The 24,286-nt window shown below is 45.3% G+C and overlaps 1 protein-coding gene across 1 annotated transcript in view; it reads left to right on the top strand.

The window, feature by feature from the left end:
* Positions 1-24,286, top strand: part of melt (ventricular zone expressed PH domain-containing protein melted) — a 68,834-nt gene that overhangs the window by 12,304 nt on the left and 32,244 nt on the right. The window contains exons 6-11 of the mRNA XM_037433428.2: positions 1,042-1,251; positions 3,374-3,511; positions 8,324-8,415; positions 11,462-11,736; positions 17,227-17,434; positions 23,827-24,214. Of these exons, the coding sequence (XP_037289325.2) occupies positions 1,042-1,251; positions 3,374-3,511; positions 8,324-8,415; positions 11,462-11,736; positions 17,227-17,434; positions 23,827-24,214 (1,311 nt within the window). The remainder of the gene's footprint in view (positions 1-1,041; positions 1,252-3,373; positions 3,512-8,323; positions 8,416-11,461; positions 11,737-17,226; positions 17,435-23,826; positions 24,215-24,286) is intronic.

The following is a 24,286-nucleotide window of genomic DNA, read 5'->3' as shown; positions in this document are numbered from 1 at the left end:
GGAATGATTTCAATCTCAGTGGATATACTACGTTGTAAGTGCTCTATCATTTGCTTACTATTCACTGCTCCTCCACACTAGGGACAGTATGTCTCTCGGCTTTCACAGTGCCACACGTCTTCAGTTATTGTCAGTGCATGTTTCTTCTATATTCTCTTCCCTTGGTTTGAAGGAAAGAAGTGTACAATTAAGAGCTTCGCTAAACTGTACTGAAACAAAATGATTTTTTTGTGAAAGCACCGTAGCTGTATTTTTCTGCTGCATTAGCGCAGGCATCATGGGAAACATCCTAATCATCTGTACCACCATGTCAGCCATGTGCTGAGTCTACTCAAGAGCAAACATTGATATGGTTCCGTTGTGCTTAAAAGTTCTTTGTGGGTTCGGCATCATTTTAGGAGCTACAATGTTCTGAAAACAGTATGGATGAAAATGTGTTGTTCTCTTGCACCAACAGATTGGCGTGCACACAGCATTTTTCCCTGCTTTTTCTTTATTACCACTTGTGATGCTGTTAAACTTGTGTACCGCATGAAAGAAAGTTGTATAGCTTGACCAGCTTTGTGTGTTGTTGGGTACATCCTTACAAGTCAGTGGCATTTGCTCCTCAAAGGCAGGCCTATTGGTGTGTTTACAAGCCTCCACAATCGGTGTGCACTTTGAATTGACTTGGTAGTCACACCTAATGACTCTGCTTTTAAGAACATTGCTGAGCACGTGAGCACGACTTCTTCTTTAGTCACAAAAGTGATAAACTGCCGCACATCGATCATTTGGGTAGGGGCTCGCCTGACTTCTTAAGTACTATCCAACTACAGCGGACTTTCAGTAAATAAAAATCTGTTTAACAAAACTGCTGCTTAAATAGAACAACAACTTTTGATATAATTGGTCTTGTCCTTGCATACTACACCCCTGTTCATCTCTCATTAGATGAAACTCCTGTTAAATGGAGCACATTTTCCCAGTTTTTTCAGGTTCCATTTAATGAGAGTCTACTGTATAGGTGCATGTTGTACTTGTACACCTTTTTTTCTTCAGTTGCTGGAGAGCAATGTGCCCCAGCTGAGCAGTTGTCTAGGCAGTCCGACCACAACAGGCTCAGTGCTGAAGATCTTCCAAGAACTGGCAGCGGCTAAGCCCCAGCTGTTTGCTGAGTATTTGCCCAAGATGAAGGCGGTGGCCCTGGCTCAACCGGTCCATCTCACCCTGGTGGCGCACATCATGGCTACTGTGGGACGGCTGAGTGCAGTCAGTGTTATTTTGGTTTTACACTGCGCTGTTCATTTCTATTTATCCCACTCTATTCATGCAGCATGGTTGCATAGGCAGCTGGAAGACACAAGTTCATCTTGTAATTGTTTTGAAATTTATACAGTTGTCCAACAGTTATTCATAAAAACAAATATCTTTTTCTAGACGTCCACTCAGTTCTCTCCTCTACTCAACATTGTTCAATCAATCAGTTTATTATTATTACGAAGAAAAGAATGTTAAAGAATGTAAAATATACAGACTATGGTCCCAAAGTACTAAGCTGCAATGGGACCCTCAAGTATACTGCAGTGGGGCCCTTTTTTCTATAGCAATGCGATTAGTTGAAACATCCCATCACTAAGCTTTACTCTTTAATAACCGGTTTCAAATACATACTGTTCAGCTCGGTTTTGTGAGGGCATTTAGTAAAATTTCTCATTCTTAACTGCCTGCATATGTATCTTATAAGCAGTGTATATTCTTTTAATGAATATTCTACATGAAAGCTGCTTGTTAATGTGGACTCGGGTGTCCCCAAAGTCTGTGTGCTGTGGCCTTTTCTTCCTCCTTTTTATAAGTGATAGTGTGACTGACTGCAGTTTTAAAATAAAGATTATGAAAACTGTGTGGAGTTTGTGTGCCAACTTCAGTCAAAGCTCGTTAATATGTTCCTGCTTCAAACATACTAACAGTTAAAACATAGTTGCGACAAAGCCCCGATCGCGTTCCATAAAGATTAGCGCATTCTGTGGCTGCTTAAGCCATAGTGGTTTGTCCTTTGCCTACCGGTTAGTGCGTACAACCTGCGCACAGTGATCACTTTTCTGCCATAAAAGTTTACTGCTCGACTAAACTTTCGCTGCCGCAACGTGCCACACGGTTTTTCATCGTTTAGAAAAGTGCAGTGATCGGCCTATCAATTATTTCGATGTCCACGCGATTACAATGGTGCCTTTTCGGGTAATCATCAGTAAATAGCGGAGGCGTAGTGGTGACCATGGACAAATGCGCCGGTATGACTTATCGTTGACAAAAAGCTTTATCACACTAAGTATCCTCAGTAATCCAATGGGGCACACATGTGGCGTAGCACCACTTTAAGCCTACTGCACGCTTTTAACAGGAGACCACCTGAATGCGTTGGACTGCCTATCGCTGCAGCCTCTTTGTTCGGGACCGTAATCATGCACGCATCACGTTTCCAGAAACGAAAGCAGCTCGCTATTGTGTAGTTGAGCGTTGCAGCTTGTGAGCGCAGAGAAACTCTGCTGTATTGATGGTATCGCGCTAAGTGCGCACGTACGGCACAATAAGCATAGCGCTATTGTAGCCATATTGCATGCTTTTATTAGGCGACAGCCCAAACGCACCTCCATCCGCCGTCAGGACTGTTACAGCATCGCGGAGTGCGCATCACTTGCAAAAGCTTGTCATTGCCGCAGTAGCCCAACAGGCTACTTGCCGGATATATGTGCATTTTAAACTGAAGTGAACTTATTGTACTCTAAGTGGCTCGCCTATCACTGCAAGTGTTCAGTAGGCAAAGTGCTGCACACAACTAGCCAGTGGACGATTGCCTGCATGCAATCGTACTGCGGTAAAAAAAAGAAGAAAAACCGGTAATTTTTTCTAAGTATGCATATTGCAGTACGCATGTAATGCGGACAGCCGATTTTATTCATTTTTCTGATGTATCAGTCGCTGCGTATACCGGGCACACATCCCACACACTGGTGTGTAGCTTCGAAGTGCTCATTGGCATCATCGCATGCTATCGGTCTGTTATGTGGGAGTGTGAGAATATTTTCTGCACTTGGATAAAAAGAAAAAGCTTTGTGGTGGGCAGTGTAGGCAAATGCTTTGCCCCTGTACTTGTTCCATTGTTGGCTGCGATGGCGCATGTCAGAAGATGCGAATTTGTACTTGCCAGTTAATGCGTACTACGGTTAGTGTGTAGTTATTCCGCGTTCCCCAGTAGGTTTGTATTAACGAGGTTTCGCTGCGTTACGTTTCCAGAAACCAACATGCTCACCATGTACGAGGTAACAAGTCTCTGTCTGAGAACCTTTTCGCAGCTGATGTAGTCAATCGGAGTCACGCATTTTCTCGAATGCAGGAGCGTGCCCAGGAGTGCTTGGAGTTTCTGGTCAGCCAGCTGTCCAAAGGAGACCACAACACCCAGCTGGCCCTGCTGCGAGAAGCCAAGCACCTGGGAGATGCCTTCCCTGCACTGCTTGCCCCTTGCTTGCCACAGGTACCCACTTGAGATGTCTCACACTCTCACCAATTGTAAGCATAGCCACTGCACAGCTATGCCTCCAAGTGCTTCACAAATTGATTAATTTTATTCGTAAGAAATAACTAGTCTTTACATTGGTGCTGACACGAAAGTTTGCACTTATTGTTTTTTTTTTTGCGTCAAATGATGGACCAAGCCCCCAAGAGCGTGGGAAAAGTACCGGTAAGTGTGAGTGCGTCCCGAAAAAGTTTCGGTTCCTGCTGTACCCTGACGTTACGACTCGGTGTAAGCAGCGCCACCAGGTGGAAGTATCTGCGCGCTCAAGTTTTCGTGACGTACCCTCGTCCGCACGTTGCTTTTTTGAACACCTGCTTTTGCTGCGTGCCACGTGTGTGACAACTGTCACGGCAGGGGGGCACAACATTGGGTTGCCATCACTTTTAAGCTGCAGGTTTTTTTTCGTCGACAATCGGAAGTTGGGCAGCAACTGGATTCTGCACGTGTCCGTAGTCAAGTGCAGCAAACAGAGTAAACTTCGCCTGGTTAGTGTCCACTTTCTGCCACGGCCCCGTTTGTTTCAGCACCGGATCGAACTGGAATCGGTGGAACTTGCACCATTTGCCTTCTGATAAGCACATGTCTCGTATTCACGTGCACGTACACTATTTCAGACTGCTAGCTCGCTTCGTATGTATGCTCGATCACAGTAGGGGCTTTTAGCTTGCATTGATACTTATTTACGTTGACGTGTTAGCGGACGCCGGTTTGCGTTTATCGTTTTACCGGAACGCATGTTTTTCAACGTTTCAGCTCCCTATACGTAGACATTTACTCAAACGTAATCGTATGCCTTTATATTTTCGCACACCATAGATGCTAACTGCATTTAAACTATCTTCATTTCAGATAGGATTGAATCACCTCTCCGGCAAAATCGCAAGACCTTTCTTTATAGTGTACAGTATCCTCGTATGTGCAAAAGCGGGAAGAAATACAAGGTTACTGCCACAATAGTGTCGACACCTTGTCACACTTTGTGCAGCCACAGAGATGAACATGTTGGCTTACGCTTAATATTTTTTAGCTTAAAATTATTAATATGGTAACTCGTTTCTAATAACGCCACTGTGAGGTTTTTACGCCAGATGTACCATGCACAATGTTTTTGCAATAACAATTTTGTGATTTCCTGGTTTATTTTGGTTCTGCTAGATGGCGCCACCTATCCAGCCGTCGGGAGTTCACATGTTTACGATTTTCATGTTCTAGGCCATTCTAGCTATAGTATAATCGGCTGAAACTATGTCATTGCTATTGGCGCTCGCACTTCAGCTTATTTCAACTCGATAACTGGAGTCTCCACAAAGTCAATATCGCGAGTTCCTGCGAACGAAAGCGGATTTGTGAGATAGGGCTGCAAACGTAAAGCCTTCATGTTTACGTTCCAGAAAGACCGGCATATGCGCAGATTCTATTTGGTATCCATTAAGACGGTAACGTAAAAAAGTATTCCTACAAGCTAAAAACCCTTAGTGACCGCACGGCAGGAGCAGACGATTGATACGGTGACCCTCAAGCTGCAATTTCTTGTGCTTTGGCGCTTGATGTCATTATAACTTACCAGACTGCTGCGGGAAGTCACCAGGATTAGTACTGTAGCCTGTCGTCAAGTTAGTGACGATGTCCGTAGGTGTGCCACGAGAAATTCGACTTTAATACCAAAATAAAATATCTTATCAGCATTTTCTAAGCATCAAACTTGCTCAAAGCCATCTCTGTATACAGGAGATTTCTATGGCAGAGTAAACTTGCCTCCAAAAAAGGTGTCAGTACCCCTACTGATGCCTTTTTTCACAAGACATTAGTGGAAGCAGAAAGATTGTGGATTATAAACACTATCTTTGCAATGTGAATAGAATTTGTATGTTTAAGTTGTGTTTGAAATTCACAAAAGCCGGCATGTAATATTGGTTAATGTAAAAGCCCTAGCACTGCACGAATTAGTCATTTAGACTGCTGTGCATAGTCTGCCCTTCTTCAGGCCCACCTCAATTCGTGCCTAAAACTACTGTGTGTATTTTATTAGGCATGGCGACTTGATTTTATGTTTATTACGAGAAATAAGAAGTCTGTGCTGAGAAGCAGCTCTGCCTTTAAAGTAACTAGCGCAACCATGTTGAGCCGTGGCACATGCATGTAGCATGTACGAATGCACAGCAAATCACAGTGCGTGAGCATTAACTGCCGTCATGTACACCTACCACTGTTTTCCGCATGTGTTACGTCTGGGACTTTTTCAGCACTGCAGATAAAGAAATTATGATGAAAGATTTTTGACAGCTTTTTCCTCATTCCCACTTTGTGATTAAGCACCCCGATCAGCAAGCTTTCTGCTGCACTAAAGTAAACAGGTGCTGTAAAAATTGGTTGTCAGTTCCTTTTAAAATACACCATGGCAATGCTTCTTTTCTTTGGCTAAATTATTTGCACATCTGCAACCTATACTGCATTTACTCACATAATGAACGCACTTTTTTTTCTTGAAAAATCAAAGCGATGTTTAGGGTGCGTTTATTATGTGGGGGAAATGTTATGAAGACTTTTTCAAGATAAGCAACAAATGTCGTAATGCAAAAGCAAGTGGGGTCCCTTAGCCTTTTGCAATTAACATACGCGTACACTGTTTGAAAACAGCTTCTTTGTTGCACTTCACTCATCTTTGGCGGATGAAGGCGCTATCTTCTGCAAGCTGTTCCTGCACTCCCCACACACTCCATGAAAGCATGTAGCGGCTTTCTTTTTTTGCAATCATTTAACCGCAGCAGTGGCATCTGCTATAACCTCGAGGGGCACCCAGAAGCGTGCACTACGAGGCACTTTGCCAACTTTGTGGTAACCACGCATGGCAAACACGCCGCCTTCATTGACATTGTAGCAAGTAACCAACATTGCAGCGACCTGTACCACCGAAGGATCAAACCAGACCGTCGATAGCAAGATTAGCGACAAAATATGCAGCCGCTTCGCTGTGCACGAGCCGTTGCTGTAGAAAAGGTAGCCTTTATCTAGCGTTCCTTGAAGTATGAGCGGATAACAAGTATGAAGAGAAAATTGCAATTGAAGCGAGAATCTGGGGTGCTACCGGGTGCTGCCATGTTGCAGAAATCTTATCTGGGCGACTACTGATTTTTTCTAGTTATCTATAAACCTGCCACGCTGCCGCGACGAATGACACTTCGCGACAGCTATGGTTACAGCAAATCCTGTCATCGTCGCTCAAAGATCGAGCGCATATGGTTGTGCCTCAAAGTTTCGTATTTGCAGGAAGTAACCATCGGTTGGTGCGGGCAGTTTTGTGACCTTCGCTGACTGTGTGCTTGTCAGCTGCGATGTCTCACACTCGCACTATTCGTGAACCCCGGTGTGGCACACAGATAATTAAGAAATGCAGGGTATGTGCCGCGCACATATAGAAAGAAAAACAATACAGCTGTGGTAGAGGGCGAATGGGAGAGAGAATGAGCTGAGGTCACCAAGTAAAAGTTAGCATAATAACAAAAAACGGAAGAGATTCTACGTGCAGGGAGACGCCAGGTGTCGGTTAGTGGCACGGTTAGTAGGAATTCATTGTAGGGGGTGCATTTATTATGCGAGAGAAAAAAAAAAAGATGCAAATTTTGTTGACTAAAGTGAAGGGTGCAATTATTATACGAGTGCATTCATTATGTGAGAAAATACGGTAATTATCAAAGCAACCTTGGCACCCAGCAAGGCTGGTATAGGTTTTTTTTTTTTTTTTTTAACAGCGCACAGGTTTTTCAAATAGCAGCTGAGGTGGGCCCTAGTGATTGTGAGATATGGGGAAAGTTATCATCATCATCATCAGCCTGACTATGCCCACTGCAGGACAAAGGCCTCTCCCGTGATCCGCCAATCAACCCAGTCTTGTGTTTTCTGCTGCCACGTTATACCTGCGAACTTTTTAATCTCATCGGCCCACCTAACTTTCTGTCTTCCCTTGCATTTTCCTTCTCTGGGAATCTAGTCATTTAGCCTTAATGACCAGCAGTTATCCTGCCTACGTGCTGTGTGCCTGGCCATTGGCCATTTCTTCTTCTTGATTTCAACTATGATATCCTTATCCCCAGTTTGTTCCCTGACCCATTCTGCTCGCTTCTTGTCTTTTAAGGTTACACCTATCATTTTTCTTTCCATCGCTCACTGTGTTGTCATCAATTTAAGCTGAACCCTCATTGTAAGCCTCCAGGTTTCTCCTATGGGGAAAATACCAGAACAGAACCCCCAGGTTCGGGTGCCACCTGGCCTTGGAGGTGATGACCAAGCACTCTGCAGATATTTTAGGTTCAAATGATCTATTGTCCAAGGGGCCTTTAAGTACTACTGGTTGGACAGTTGTGTGTGGCTGCTTTAGTGCTCAAAGTCGAAACAAATGTGTGGAAATTGAGATACACAGGTGCACAAGGTGTGTGTTGTGTCTATAGATAGATAATGTAAGTTCAGCAATTCAGCAGTGTCCGCATTGACCTGTTGTCCTCGTATAGTTTTGTGCCTTGTACAGTTGAACCCATTTATAAGAGATACCCACCGGGGAGCATTTCTTGCCACTTCCATGAGGGGTATCTTATAAGCAAGGTACCGTGTTTCTGTTCTGATCAACCCCTATTTCAATCCAGGCATACTGGTTTCTTTAATACCAGTTTGTCTCTTACATGAGTGCCTCTTATAAAGGGGTTCGACTAATAATTCAGTAGTCTAGTAATAGCTGAATTGTGTTGCCAAGCTAAGTGTCTCTTCTGCTCTTTTCAGATTTGCAGTCAGCTACCTGAGCCTGTGGCATCATCCACAATCCGCTTTTATCTACACCAGCTAAAGGCAGATGCAGCCACAGCAGCCCACAGGTTGTCTTCTACATAAATTTATTAAATCTCTACTGGTATTGTACTGAATGTCCTATTAGCATTTAATTAATTAGCATTAGTAAAATCAAGACTGTATGAATGCTCCACCTGCATGGATCTAAGCCTGCCACGGAGGTGGAGTATTTACAGTGCTTGGCTGCTGACTCTAAGGCCGCATGTTCAATCCAGGCCACAGCAGTTGCATTTTGGTAGAGGTGAAATGCTTGAGGTCTATGCTCTGTGCGTTCTCTGTGCACGTGAAAGAACACTAGATGGTACGAAGTTCCGGAGCCCTCTACTACGGCATGCTTCATAATCATATCGTTTTGACTCATAAAATCCCAGATATTGTTTTTGCATAAATCTTACAGGAGAGACCACGTCCAATTGTACACTCTTAAGAGGGTCACTGAACAAAAGAGTAAAATCAATTTAGATTTTATCTCCACTCCACAAAGCAACAAGGTCAGATGAAGTAAATGTGCTTCTGTTTATTGGTGATTTCCTGATTATTTAGCTGTGGAAGTTTTTAAAGTTATTCAACTGAAAAGTATTCTGTGGCTGCCGTTCATTTCTTCATTCCTTTTTCATACCATCATGAAAGCAGCACACAGTGAATAATTTGAGAACCAGTTATGCATGCCGTATTTACACGATTGTAAGTCGACTCGAATGTAGGCTGACTCCCCTAGAATCGCGCTTCGGAGAAAGGGGGGTAGGGGAAGAAGGAGCACATTTTATTAAAAGAAAAAAAAAATTTTTTGCCACACTGTTACAGTGATGTTCCGCACTACGCTGAAGAATTCCCATTTAGAGACATGAAAATTCTCTATTTCGGAGATTTTTCCCTGAAAATGTTGACGAAATTCCCAGCGAAATTTCCTGCACAACAGTACTAATTTTCGCCCTCATCCACGCACACACACACTATAATTTCACGTGTCTCAAGTACTGGCGATTTTTGAAATCATGACTAGCCCCTCCACTGCTGCACAACAAAAGCATGGCTTTATTAATTTATATACTGTTAGTCCACTGCGCATTGTGGGCTTCAAGTCTAACACCAATGAAGAACTAGAAATCCCTCTGTGTAAATATCAAACAAATCTCAAAGGCCATGCATGCTTGCGTGGTGCATGCGGCAGAACAGATTACAGCAGATGAAGGCACACTGTGACCGTTAATTATCGGTCGTCATGGGAGAACTTAGGCATTACTTAAATTCCCTGCAATATCATAAAGATTCTCTTTTTCTCTTTGGCTCAAAATGACAGGCGAAAATTCCCCAAAAAAGGGAAAATTTTCTGCACTGAACATCACTGCACTGTAAAGCCAATGTGTGTGCCAAGGTGGCTTCACGGCAGTGCTTTAAAGCTGTACTTCTCTAGAAAAGCTAGCTTTGTGCAAATACACGGAGATCATTCTTAGAAAGGCTTAAAGTACCCCTGACACCAAATTTGGAAACTCGAGATGCTTGTGTTGTCCGATAGTCCTGCATGCGGGGCCACCTTTGACCAATTATTAGTGGCAAGCATTGCATAGAACATATATTAATTTGGTTTTTAAGTAAGCATGCGTGCTTATCTGACTATTCAGATATAGTTGACATTTTCTGTGGTTTCACGTAGACGGGCTCTCTCTTTGCGGCATTGGAGAGGTCAAGAACATTTGCGCGGCGCATACAATACCCTGAGCGGCATCTGGCAAGGACTATTTTTCGTCATCTTTCTCGCTCCGTTGTCCAGCTGCTCTCAAGATGGTTTAGGCTGCTTACGCCATGAATGGTTTTCTTTTTTCTGGGAGGGACACGCTCGAAGCACCGACATTGTTTCATTCTTCACCACCAGAACAGCGCGCTTCAGGGTCACCAAAGTTTAAGTGCACGTAGTCTCAGTCACTGCTCCGCTGTGGGGTGCTAGTTTCTTATGGTATTTCGGCGGTCATTTCGAACTGACGCAATATGATTTTGAATTAACACTGCTAGCAATAATTATATGATGCGTTAGAGTATTTACGATATAATTTTGGCATTATTAGATGCAAAGCTACTAATTACTGTAAAAACTTGCAAACAATACCTTCACAGACAGGAGTAAAGGCTGAAACTAGTTTTCTATTCTAGGTCGACCTCCCAACTTCGGACTTCAAATTAAGACAAAGTTGGTCGACCTACAATCGTGTAAATATAGTATATACTGTGGGCATTGCTATCACCCCTGTAAAGTTGTTTGCACCTCGTGGCGCACGTGTTTCTCGCATAGGTCGCATTTCGGGTTCACTATTACCGAGCGCTAGGTGGCGTTGTGCTCGCGAGCGTTCATCACCACTACCATCATCATCATCATGGTTGTTAGAACGACAGCGCCGGCGGTGACGTCTGGCAGCAAGCCTTGGTGGTGGCAGAGATGAGCGGGTCTCGTTGGCGGGTGGTGGTTGGCGCGAACAATTGTTTTTCACGGTGGGCCCATGAGAACGGCGCCGTGGGTCGTAGCTCTCGGGCCCTCGTGGTGAGTCAAGCGTTCGCCGCCTTGTGTATGTTATGTTGCTGAGTGAATGGCAATATTGTGTAACGTTGTTTTAGCGTGTTGACCACAATTAATGTATCTTAATTCAGCTGACGATATCGTCATTCTGAAAGTAGTTAAATAAATGTGTCTTCTTTGGTTCATTCCAATCGTGCCTACTGTGTCCGTTCACTCCAAGAGCGTGGTGCTCTCCGTTTCGAGACCCCACAATACACAGTACTGTATTTCTTTTTGCATTGAGAATTTTTGTGGTAGCAGCTGCTGTGGCGTGTGAGGTCACTTGCACTTGATGAATAAAGTACAAATTAACAAAGGGAAATTTGTTTGCACGTAACTTAGGAAACAGTGAGTTGAAGTGCCAGTTGTGTTCTGTGTTTTACTGAGCCTGTACATGTAGGCGATAAGAAAACTAGAGTAAGAGCTGAGGTGTAATTAACAAGCTAGTGCATTCTTCTGGTGGACTTCGCTGAAAGAAGTATTTTTGCTGACATGAGTGGTGTGCGTGGTGTCACACTTTTCAGGGCGCAAGTCGTAAACCGAACAGGAGGCGTCACCATCGTCAAAGTTGGTGGTAGCAGGCATGACCTTTCATCGAGCCGGGGTGCCACCATGCCAGCAGGACCGGCAGGGCGTACCCCAGTGGGCAGTGCGGCTTCTAGTCAGGCTCCGAAGGCCCCTGGCATGCTGGCCTCTTCGTCACGGGAGGCCAGCGCCCGTTCCCTGGGCCACCTGGGTTCGGGTCAGCTGTCCCACCGGAGTATGACCCGCTTGCCCTCGGCAAACCACATGCACAATGGTGAGGGCTCTTTTTCCTCACAGCTTGTATTTTTTAAGCAGGCAGGCTTCTGAAGAACCATATGTTTCTAGAGGCATCATTTCGGGGTTTCATCATTGCTTGTATATTACAACTTCAATCTCTTGTGGCACATCTGTTAAACCTAGCACTAAGCATGCAGTTTATTATTAAGCATGCAGCTTTTATTAAATTTTGGGCAATTTATAGTGGTTTAGGATATTCTGTCCACAAATCCCTGGCATTGTTTTGCTCATTTAAAGAGACATTAAGGGGGGACGCGGCTTTGCGATCGCGAAAAATGGCAAAAAAATTGATTTTTTGAAACTCAAGTTTTCAGTTTCTGGAACCCTTTTTGTATCTGGTTCTAAAATATCTACACTGAAAACCGCGCAGAAGTGCTTCGGAAAATTCTTTTCACCTACCTAGGTAGCAAAACTTTTTCTGGAAATGGCGAGAAAACAGCGAGTTTAAAAAAATTATAGCTTCGCGATGCTTGGGCCGGGAGCCGGCTTCTTGGGCTCATCAGAAAGAGCATTTCTCGGTGTTTAACTTTCCCGCCCCAGATGGCTCCTCCCTTTAACAACAAGCGCACAAAAAGCAAATGTTTGAAAGTCGTTTCGAGGCCCTTGATTGGCTGTGGTCGCCATGTTGCCTCAGCTCGCCTCGCCATTGGCCCGATGCTCGCTCCGGGAGATCGTCGTCTGCTGCTTGTGCGTCGCGAGGTCATGGCTCTCGAAAATTGCTACTTCGTGACGTGCTCACGGCTTGATTATCACTTAAGATATAATTACGCTTTAGTTACGAGCAGTAAACAGATGCGCGATCAGGTTACTACGAGCGGGCGCGCGATCTACGAGCGCGGCGCGTCATCAGAGTTGTCTTTAGCCCTAACTCCGCTTACAGCGCGACTGCGGGCAGGAACGACGCGCTAGTGCACTCGTGGCGACGGGCTTCTTCGCAAGCAACGAAGCTGTAAGCGGCGGCACGAACTGATTAGTACGAGTGGCCGCACCGGATGCACGATCAGATTACTACGAGCGGGCGCGCGGTCTACGAGCGCGGCGCGTCATCGGAGTCCGTTTTAGCCCTAACTCCGCTGACAGCGAGACTGCGGGCAGGAACGACGTGCAAGCGCACTCTTGGCGACGTGCTTCTTTGCAAGGAATGAAGCACATCACTCGCTAGCTCCTCTAAACCACGTACGGGCATTTTAGCCATCGGCAGCGGACAACACAGTCAAGCTTGCTCGTCACCCCCCCCCCCCCCCCCTTCACTGCCAAGGATTGCTCGGAACAGCGGCTAGCAGTTTCGCGCGTCATCACTCGAAAATGAGATGCCAAGCGCAGTGCACGCCGATTTTTTGTCATCGTAGTTACACATTTCGTGCATCGTCACCTAACGCCGCCAGCAAGTGCATTACGCGCCAGCTGCACTGTATATGCAGCCACGCACCCCACGGTCATATGGGGTGCTGTCAATAAGCTTTTGTGATGCGATTTAGACGTGCTTGGAGCCGTGCTTGATATCGCCACGAATGCCTATGAATGTTCCGAGGCAATGAAAGCCTCTTAGATTAGAGTTTCCGCGACCGGCTGTATGATAATGCATTTCACGGCTACAGTGGCCAAAGAGCATGTTTGGATCAGAGGCACAAATTTTTACATGCCCGTTTCGCGTCATTAATTATACTGCTAAAAATTCCTGTGCCACCTGTCTTCTGCCCATAACTTTGTTGTTAGGAAAGAAGGCATAGGGCGTTATGGTTTGATCTATTTTTCTGATGCAATAAACCTCTCTCCAAATAAAAAAATGTTCAGTGATTATTTGTAATCAAGTACTTAATTGCACTAATTACAACTTCAGCACAAAAAATATGTGTAATCATTTCAGCATATGATCTTATTCAATTACAATCTTTTCTGTCATGCCTATACACCACTCCTTCATACAAAGAACTTGGTTTAAAATCCATACTTGTTCTTTGAAAATCTTGAAAAGGAGTATGAAAAGAAGTCAAATATCACAAAACAGACCTGAGATCACAATTTTTAGGTGTCGTAGAGACATAAAGAAAAGTTGAAACTTTACACGCAGTTTTCTCAATAATGTTTTTTTGACATTATGCTGAGCCCCTCCACGAGGTTCAATGAAGAAATAATTTGTCTCTCGTAAAGTATTTGTGGTATCGCTTCAAAATTTTTATGAAAGCACTGTGAAGTCATTCTTAGTGCTTGTGCCAATTTTCATCAATATCCAACAAGAAACAAGAAAGTTCATCGAAAAAGGCCTGTCGAAAACTTCGAAAGGCTTTTTCTCACAAGTGTGTTTTAGACATTGTGCATTGCTCGTGGAAAGAGTAGCAAGGGAATGACTGGACCGATTTTGATTCTGTTTTTTTTTTTCCTGAATTCCTGAACACTGCTTGTGGGTACAGCAATCTTCAATTTCTGTTTTATGGCCCTGTTTTTTTTTTTTCTAGACGATTTTTTCATGCCACTGTTTCTGACAATGTGTGTTGGCAGCCCTGATGATCTATAAAAAAAGAGAGAACTTATTAAAGAATTCTGAGAGTGCCATACCCTGTAACTTTCTTTTGAGTAAAGGTCAACACCATTCGCAGCTTCCTGGCATGTTTTGTTACAGCGCTAGGCTTTCCACGAGCAGACCATATAATTGGACCATGTAGCATTATGTAACTTGAGAACTACTGAAGGTATAATGATGAAACTGCATATTTCCCTATTCGGGAAACTTATGAGTATGCATGTCAAATTTCATTACTGTAGGTCAACAAACAAAAAAGCTTTTTTTCAATGCCACCTCCCCCCTTAAAGGCAAATAACTATTTATGTCAGAGTGAAAGCTCAATGTATGACAGTCTAAAATGGCAGTGTTATCAACAGCAGTGCCCTACTATTTACCGAGAAATTAAGCTAAATGTACCACACGACGGACCCCACAAGTGGGATAGTTTTGAAGTGATCACGATGACGTCAGACCATCTGACTAAAATTAATCACCAGTAATCAAACTAGCTGCAATAAAAAAAAATCTTATTTGCATCAAAAGACATAATAAAATGCTGCGTGTTCATTTCTGTTTGATTTATAGAAAAAAGAACTGCCTAGCGTTACTATGGGGAATGGCGCGAGTGGTTCAAAATTCCATTTTCGCCTGGTTAGGCTGGATAGATGGTGCCATCTAGCAGGGCTAAATTAAACCAAACAAAACGGGCCACGTGTCCATCCTCTCTGAGGTCATGGCAGAAAAATTGTTCAACGGCCGTTGTTGCTGCTGTGGCTCCTGGAACTTTCGCTCTGCTTCTTCTAGTGCTGGTGGTTGTGTAGTAAAGGCGGGCAACATTGGGCACAGCAACAGTGATGTGAAACAGACCGCTTTCAGGCGGGAGATTTGAAGTGCGCTAACGTGTTGCAGACGACAAAAATGTGAGTTTATTTCAAAAAAAACAAAACGCACAAAAGTAGCACTACGAGGTTTCTGGACCTCTATTTCAGCAATCAACAACGACTTAATATTGACGTTAGAGTCCTTTCAAGTCTTTGCAAATACTAAACATCGTGGTCACCAGAACACAGGTTCCAGTTTGGTTTTCTGCTCAGAATGATGCAACATGCCACTGCCATGTGAAACACAGTCACAATGTTGTGCTGCAAAACGCTGCTGAAGCACAGCTGTTCATAAAAATTATACTGTACAAACAGATATATTTTCTTGCACTCACAGTATCAAAGATTGAATCTACTTTTTGTAGTTCAAATGGCTAAATGTGACACAGGTGAGTGCCAAACATAAAATAAAATTTAAAAAAAGATACACATTACACCAATCGTGAACTTGAACTTTTTGTTTCCTGTCATGTTCAATATATATGCCACATTCTATGAGGCTTATTCGCAACTTGAGGCTACGTGATTTGCTCAAGAGCCTTTCTCTAAGTGCACTTGCATCCAGGCAAAAAGTGCGGAGTCCTACAGGTGACTATCCCATGTATTCTTATGGCAGCATGGCTTGGGAGCTTTTAACAGATGCTGTACATTCTGCATGTAGTATGAGTTTATTAAGAATATGAACCCCCTTTTGTTACCGACATTTTTATCTCTAGGTATTGGAATAGTTCAGTGTCAAAAGCTATATATGTGTGTGTGCATGCGGGCGTGCATGCGTGTGTGCATGCCTAACGCTACTACATAGGCAGTACGCTTGTGCGTATAGTGACACATAAGTTTGAAGTGAATTTGATTGGAATAATGATCTGGTTCGAATAATTTTGAATCAAATTCGAATAGTATATATATCACATATTGTAAAACAAAATTGGTCATATTTGTCATGAACCAACCAACCTGCACAATACTATATTTAAAGAAATTGAAGCAAGGCCCATGCAAAAGCCTTTCTTTTTAGCTTGAATGAAGCAGAAACAACTTTGAATAGTAGCAAAATATGACTTTCGTAAACTCTAAAACATTTTACATTTAGATGCGAAGCAGCTCTTTGACTAGCCTGTATAATGCTGTCCCTCCGTTCGCACCGCGATCCCCTGGCTGCAGGTGTTCGGGGGGTGCCAAGTAGGTCACGCCTTCCTTCGCAGTGTGCACGCGTTGATGTTACTCTCCCCCTAGCCTGCCGCCGCTCGCCGTGTGTTATCTCTCTCGCTTCACCCTCTCCACCGCTCGCAACGTTCAAGTGCACGTCGAGCGAACAGTCTTTCTGCGATGAAACTTACAGGAAGCTTAACCTGCCTTTTATGTCTTTACGTTTCAAACGTTCACTCGAGTAAATACTGCACAGAGGTTCGCTTCAAACCGTTCTTCCAGCACCCACGTCGACGCCCGTTTCCACAGGGTCAACGCCGTGCGCACCGCTGCTGCTTCGCATCATATCAGGGTTCCCCTTGGGGAGATGGTCCATAATTGTTTTAATGTACTATACTATATCAGTTGCATAACAAGCTCTGAACGTTAATAAAAAATGCATCGATGGGAGGCTCCTTCCACCTTGAAATAAGGCTTGCCGGCATTGTGTATCTTTTCTGAAAAAGTGTTTTCACTGTAGCATACCCCTTCACTGCAGTGAAACCATCTCTACTGAGCGTTATATGTGATTTAATATACACTTGTTCGTTCATTTTGAATGCTTTGAAATTTTCTATAATTTAAATTATGATTGAAGCAGATTTGTACTGTCAAATATTCACGCAAACCTAGTATGCAGCTGTTTACATAAATGACCAAGCACAACAAACCTCTTGGCATTCCGAATGCATTTCGAAACTTGTGAGTGTTGTGAGCAGCACCTATGTTTCTTATGACACACAAAAATGGTGTAACATGTAGCAGGACATGGGGGTTTCAACTTGGAAAGAATATCCTGCTAGAAATACAATAGCAGCCATTTCCAGTTTTTCAACTTTATTGTGTTGACGATTTACATGCCTGTATGTAGCCATAGTAATGATTTTCGCTGCAGCTCCCCATGCACAGAGCAACAGCCGGCTAAGCTCTCCCTGTGGCCTACACATGAGCATGTCAAAGCTCAGCTCCAACTCTCCTGTCAACCGGAGCCTGTCGGCACTCAACAGCCGACATAACCTGAGCTCAATCCCGGCCGCGCACACAAGCCGGGTGTCCAGCTGCGGTGTCACCGTCACGACCACTTCAGCCCACAAGAGCATGAGGTGGGGCCCTCTTGTTGATTGGGGATAAATGCTAGCCTGCTCAGAAATTTATCGCTGTGGGAGTTTGGCGGAGAAAAACCAGCGTTGACAGACATAAACGATTAAGAAAGGTACCTTCCATTCGCACATTATTATTGACATGGTTAAGCTTAGGGTTAATATTTATGATCTGCCTTACGCACCCTGCCAACACACAGCGAAAAATGTGGTCTTACAAAACAGGGTTACAGTGTACTTACATTTCTTCACTTACCATCAACACTTAAACCTCATTGTAACAAACTCACACCTGCATGAAAATACTTCGTTATATCCAAAAATTCATTGTAATTATATTGTTACGGAAGAGAGATGCCATATCGACGAGGCTGTGGATGAAATATATTTCAGACCAGCAGCAGCAGCGGCGTGACTGGTAGACTAGACACCGAGCGGAGACCACACTTCGTCTTCCTCGTCAGGCACACACGCGCGTCGCCCCCAGAATCTCAATTTGCATGCATGTAGCATAATCCCCAGCGGCAGAAGCGCCGTCTCGGCGCATCTAAGTGTCAACGTCACTAGGAGAGTGGTAGGGCTTCAACCGTGCAACATGTACAATATCGGTAGCCTGTTGAGCACATGAAGGCGATGAGGCGACAGGACCAATTTCATATGTCACAGGAGTAACCACACGAAGGACTCGGTATGAACCTGTGTAACAGTAAGCAGTTTTTCTGACAAGCCAACTTGACGGGTCGGAGACCAGAGCAGGACCAAAGAACCGGGCGGAAACTGTACGTCGTGGTGTCGTTGGTCATATAGACGCCGTTGCTTCTCTTGAGAGATCAGAAGGCGAGTACGGGTGATTTCGCGTGCGTGAGCGGCCCGAGTGATAGCGTCCATGGCATATTCACTGGTCGGTACCGCAGGGGACGGTATGACGGTGTCTAGAGGCAATGTTGGTTCTCGGCCAAACAACAGGAAAAAGGGAGAGTAACCGGCAGTATCATGGCGCGAAGAATTATAGACAAATGTGACGTACGGCAACGCAAGATCCCAGTCGGTGTGGTTAGTAGAAACATACTTAGTGAGCATGTCTGTAAGAGTTCGATTTAGATGCTCCGTGAGTCCATTGGTTTGCGGATAGTATGACGTAGTCAGCTTGTGTCTCGTTTGACAGGACTGCAAGATGTGGGCTATCACCTTCGACAAAAAGGTGCGGCCACGGTCTGTAAGCAGCTGCCAAGGGGCTCTGTGTTGCAAAATCACGTCCTTGAAGAGGAAGTCGGTGACGTCTGTGGCGCAGCTTGTTGGACGAGCTCGTGTGATGGCATAACGCGTGGCGTAGTTGGTGGCCACAGCTATCTACTTGTTACCCGAGGAAGACAAGGGGAAAGGGCCAAGTAGGTCCAAGCCAACGCGGAAGAACGGTTCCGACGGAATGTCAAGTGGTTGAAAGCGTCCGGCAGGAAGTGTCGATGACGTTTTGCGGCGCTGACATTTCTCACAAACCGCAACGTATCTTCTGACTGAGCGTGCAAGCCCTAGCCAGAAGAAGTGTCGGCGTATTCGGTCGTAAGTGCGTGAGACACCAAGGTAACTGGCAGTCGGAAGGTCATGAAGTTCATTTAGAACTTCCGAGCGAAGGTTTTTCGGAATGACAAGCAGCAGGGCCGGTCCATCCGGCTCGAAATTTTGGCGGTATAATACACCATCGTGGAGCACGAATGAGCGATGGGACTGATTGGAAGATGGTGATTCGAGGCGCTCAATGATAACACGCAAGGACGCATCAAGGCGCTGCTCGTCACCGATGCATGTCATTTGCGAAAGAGAAAGGACGCAAGGGCCGGTGTCGGTGTCAAGTATAGTGCTCGACTCAGCAACCGGGTAGCGGGACAGACAGTCTGCGTCCTGATGTAGGCGTTCGGACTTGTACGTCACCGTGTAGGTATACTCTTGCAGTCGCAGAGCCCAGCGCCCGAGCCGGCCAGTAGGATCCTTCAGTGACGTAAGCCAACATAGAGCATGATGGTCAGTTATTACAGAGAAATTTGTGCCATATAAATATGGGCGGAACTTTGAGACTGCCCAAACAAGAGCGAGACACTCACGCTCTGGAATGAAATAGTTGCGCTCAGTAGTTGTCAGGAGGCGGCTAGCGTAGGCGACAACTCGGTCGTGTCTCCGTTGGCGTTGGGCTAGGACGGTTTCAATCCCGTGACCACTAGCATCGGTTCGGGCTTCTGTCGGAGCGGATGGGTCAAAGTGAGCCAATATAGATGGAGTCGTCAGAAGCGTGATTAGATGAGAAAAAGCAGCAGCTTGGTCGATACCCCACGTAAACGTGACGTCTTTCTTCAGAAGCTCAGTGAGAGGTCAAGCGATGGTTGCGAAACCTTTCACAAACCTTCTAAAGTAGGAACAAAGTCTTACGAAACTCCGGACGTCTTTAACTGACCGGGAAACTGGTGACTGCACGAATTTTCTCCGGGTCCAGCTGCATTCCAGATGCATCGACAAGGTGACCCAATACTGTAACTTGCCGGCATCCGAAGTAGCACTTCGACGAGTTTAATTGAAGGCCTGCACTGCGGAATATGTCGAAAATAGCTGGCAAACGCTGAAGGTGGGTCTCAAATGTTGGGGAATATACAACATCGTCAAGATAACAGAGACATGTTGACCATTTGAACCCTTGTAGCAGAGAGTCCATCATGCGCTCGAACGTTGCTGGGGCGTTGCTTAGCCCAAACGGCATAACCTTGAACTGATATAGGCCGTCTGGAGTTACAAATGCAGTCTCCTCCTGGTCTTTTTCGTCGACAGCAATCTGCCAGTAGCCGGAACGTAGGTCTATTGAAGAAAAGTATCGGGCGCCGTGGAGACAATCGAGAGCGTCATTGATGCGGGGTAAAGAGTAAACGTCCTTTTTCGTGACTCTATTCAGATGGCAGTAATCCACGCAGAAGCGCCACAAACCATCTTTCTTTTTAACGAGCACAACGGGGGACGCCCAAGGGCTCGAAGAGGGTTCAATGATTCCCTTGGGTAACATCTTAGTGTAGTGGGGAATTCGCAAGGCACTGACTAGTGGGACCATCTCTCTCTGAGTGCGAAGCGCGAGTGTGTGCACGAGCTGTAGACGCTGAACTGCTCGAGCATTTCTGTTCGTACCGGCTGCCTGCCTACTACCTGGCGTCGCTATTAAACTCCCTTGCAAAGTGGTGGAAGTGTGCTGGGTACGCAAACCTGGAACTTCGAAGCCGGAAGCTGCCCACTGCATCAGCAATGCCTGATCAGACGACCGAGCAAGGCACCCCCCTGCAGAGCACGGCCCAATCTCAACTGGTCATCGTACCTACCACCCTGCGCCAACGGGATCCCCCCTTCTTCAGCGGCACTGAGGACCAAGATGTGGAAGACTGGTTGCAGCTGTTTGAAAAGGTGAGCACCGCCAACAAGTGGAACGACCCCTCGAAATTGGAGTACGTCCCATTTTATCTCAAAGACGTCGCCAGCCTATGGTTCACAAACCACCGTACTGAATTTACCACTTGGGCCGCTTTGAAGACCACCCTTGCAGCTGTGTTTATTCGCCCCGCAGTGCGCAAGCTGCATGCTGAACAGCGCCTACGCGGACGAGCACTAAGTCAGGGCGATAACTTCACTAGCTACATTGAAGATGTTATCAATTTATGCCGGCGCCTTAACCCTGAGATGACCGAACAAGACAAGATCAGGCATATCTTGAAAGGAATAGACGATGATGCCTTTCAAATGTTGCTGGCAAAGGGCCCAAGTACCTTATCAGAACTTGTGACCTTGTGCCAGAGCTTGGAATAGATTTGCGAGCAACGTGCATCAGTTCGAAGGTCAACGACAGCAGACGACTCTCTCGCTTCCCTGGCCGTCAGTGTTGACAGCACCCTGCTGGAGCAGATAAAAGAATATGTACGTGAAGAGGTCGCACGACAGCTTTCGTGTCTCTCGTATCTGCCGACCACCGAAGCACCAACGAACCGCCTAACACCGACAATCAGACAGGCTATTCAGGAGCAGGTCTCCGAGGCGTTGCCATTACCTACGCCTGCCTCTCCATCAACACCTGTTGCCGCGCCACTGACTTACGCGGCCGTCGCAGCAATGCCTCCGCCTTGTCTGCCATTGTATACGCCACAACTTGTGCGACCTCCCACCGCACCGTTTCCAGCTACACAGCAGCACACTGGAAATCCTTGGCGCACTGCTGACAACCGGCCGATATGCTACTTTTGCGGGATTCCAGGTCACGTTGCGCGTCTATGTCGTCGGCGCTTCGCAGCTAATACACCAAGATACCCTGACTACTCGTTTTGGCCTCCATACCACGCGCCTCACGTGCCACCTGAAGTTCACGAACGCGATGCGCAAGCTGCTTCCGGCACCCGAACCTCCGCTTCTCGACGTTCTACTTCCCGCTCGCCTTCTCCTTCAACAAGTCGTGGATGAAATATATTTCAAACCAGCAGCAGCAGCGTTGTGACCGGTAGACTAGACACCGAGCGGAGACCACCCTTCGTCTTCCTCGTCAGGCACACACGCGCGTCGCCCCCTAGAATCTCAATTTGCATGCATGTAGCAATATAAATGTAGCACTGTGTCTATCACAGACCTAGTCTTCACTTGCTTCGGTATAATCAATAATTTGTTGTAGCTGGTTTCGTTACATCGAGGTTTTAGTGTATCGCCTTATTGCTGGTTTACTGACGTTTCTCTTAACATGAACAACAATGGCTGCATTGACCGTTTGCTGCTTTTGAGCACCTCGCACTCAGAGTAGTACGTAACACATTAAAGTAATTTATTACTTGTATTACCTTTTCTTGTAATCTTGTCACAATAGTTATTTTTTGTGCTTTAATCGACTACTTTTTCAGAACTGTGATGTTCTTGGTAATTAAATACTATTTTGTAATTTATTACCAGTAATAAATGTGCCACCGCTCTGTAGGGGCTCCTCGTTCTAGACCAGGCGTTCTTCCAGAGCCTAACTTTTCACCTTTTCCTTGACCTCACGTGCAACACTTTATTTGAGCGCCACCAACAGCAAAATGAAATACTTCACAGTGGGCATGGGCACTAGCATCGGCGTACTGTGCAACTATGAGCGGATGCGCAGGGTGTTGTTCCTATGTTATAATACCACTCTTACCTCCAGCGCATGCATTGAGAGAATGTTCAGTGCAGCAGCTTTCCTCTTAATGAAGAAACAAAGAATAATAAGGGAAGACAACTTCAAAAACAACTCATGTTGGAAGTTAACCTGTAGCGCTGTGTCCAGAAGCCACAGTAAGCCTCCTAGTCTTCAGACACGCCTCCAGCCTTCTCTCTACCATGCAAGCCTCAGCATTTCGTTGTAGCTATGAGTTAACTTGTGGTATTCTCTTATGGCAATAAATCTTTAAAAAATTAATACAAAAGTCATTTATTACATTTCTTAGGTTGTAATTAACCATGGTAATCAATTACATTTTATTAGACGTAATTATAATTGCAACTGGTTACTTATTTTCTATAACATGAAGTCTCCCTACTGTCATGGAGCTCTTCGGCTGAGCATTGGATTTTATTGATGAAAGTTCCGATTTTTATAGCTATTGTGATGCTCTTCTTTTTCTTTTTTCAGACTTCTAATTTATAACGGGCAACTTGATTCATCTTTTAATTAATACATTAATTTAGGTAACAGCAATATGATTACTCCTATTATTAATTTTTTTTTTCAGACAACTTTGGTGCAGGGTGCACTGTTGATAACTGTTGCTTATGATATTCGAAAGAATTACGCATTTTTGTGTATCCTAGCTCACAACTCTAGTTGTGAGCTAGGAGTGGGAGTGGGTGTAGTGCTGCCTTCAGTGAAAAGCTTATCTTGCTCATAGCAGCAGACGAGAAGCGATAGCTATGACTGTGATCAAGTTAGTCATGCATCAACTGCCCTTTGCCTTTGCCGTCTCATAGGGCACTGATATTGGTGAGGAACACGTGGTAACATGTAGAAAAGTTTTTTTTTTTTCTACAATGCCTTGGACACTGTAATGCTTAGAATGCAGTGAGCACTTGACTATGCAAATACAACAGCAAGTAGCACGTTCTTCATGCTGCAAATGGCATATTTATGCGAAATCTTGGTCTTGCTTAAGTTAGATGGTGCCATAAATTTATCTCTTTCCTTACTCCTTGTTTTTCTTCATGCCTCTATTTTTTTCTGGGAGGCAATTAGTGTTTTTTCTTCCTGCACATTGTGTAAGTCGAGCTTAATGAAAGCACACTTTACTTTTTTTTCAGTCCATGACACATGATCTTTTTTTTTTCGCTTGTCAAGTGCCCTTGATAATTTTTCACCTTGTGTGCGTCTTTTTGCCCAGCATTCCAACACTAATAGAAGAAGCGCAACCATCACCAGTGGTAGGTCGTCACCCAGTTCTGACCGTGTCTATAACCAGCAATGTGGCAAGGCGGGGGCCTGCAGACATGGCTGGAGGGGGTGGCGCCTCCCCCAAGGGGGCGGTGCCCAGCCCTTCCCCGCCCCCTCTGGGCCCCACTCCCTCCTGCTCCTCGTCATCTGCCACACCTCCACCCTACGCAGAAGGGGGCACGTCGTCATCTTCACGCCTCGGCGCACCGAACAGTGGCTCACTGAGCTCAGGCTGCAACCAGCAGCACTTGAAAGGCAGCGGCGGGGGCACCAGCTCAGCTACTGAGGACGAAGCTGTGCCAGTAGTGCCACGCAAGGTAGTGCAACCTAATGCACAGGTGAGTACTCTGTTGTGATGCCTTTAATTCAGTCATGTTTATACCTCTAGCATGTACACTGTGCAAACCGAC

The sequence above is a fragment of the Rhipicephalus microplus genome, chromosome 3 (assembly GCF_043290135.1).
Source record: "Rhipicephalus microplus isolate Deutch F79 chromosome 3, USDA_Rmic, whole genome shotgun sequence".
NCBI classification, from domain to species: Eukaryota; Metazoa; Arthropoda; class Arachnida; order Ixodida; family Ixodidae; genus Rhipicephalus; species Rhipicephalus microplus.
This window is presented reverse-complemented; position numbering and strand designations above follow the sequence as displayed.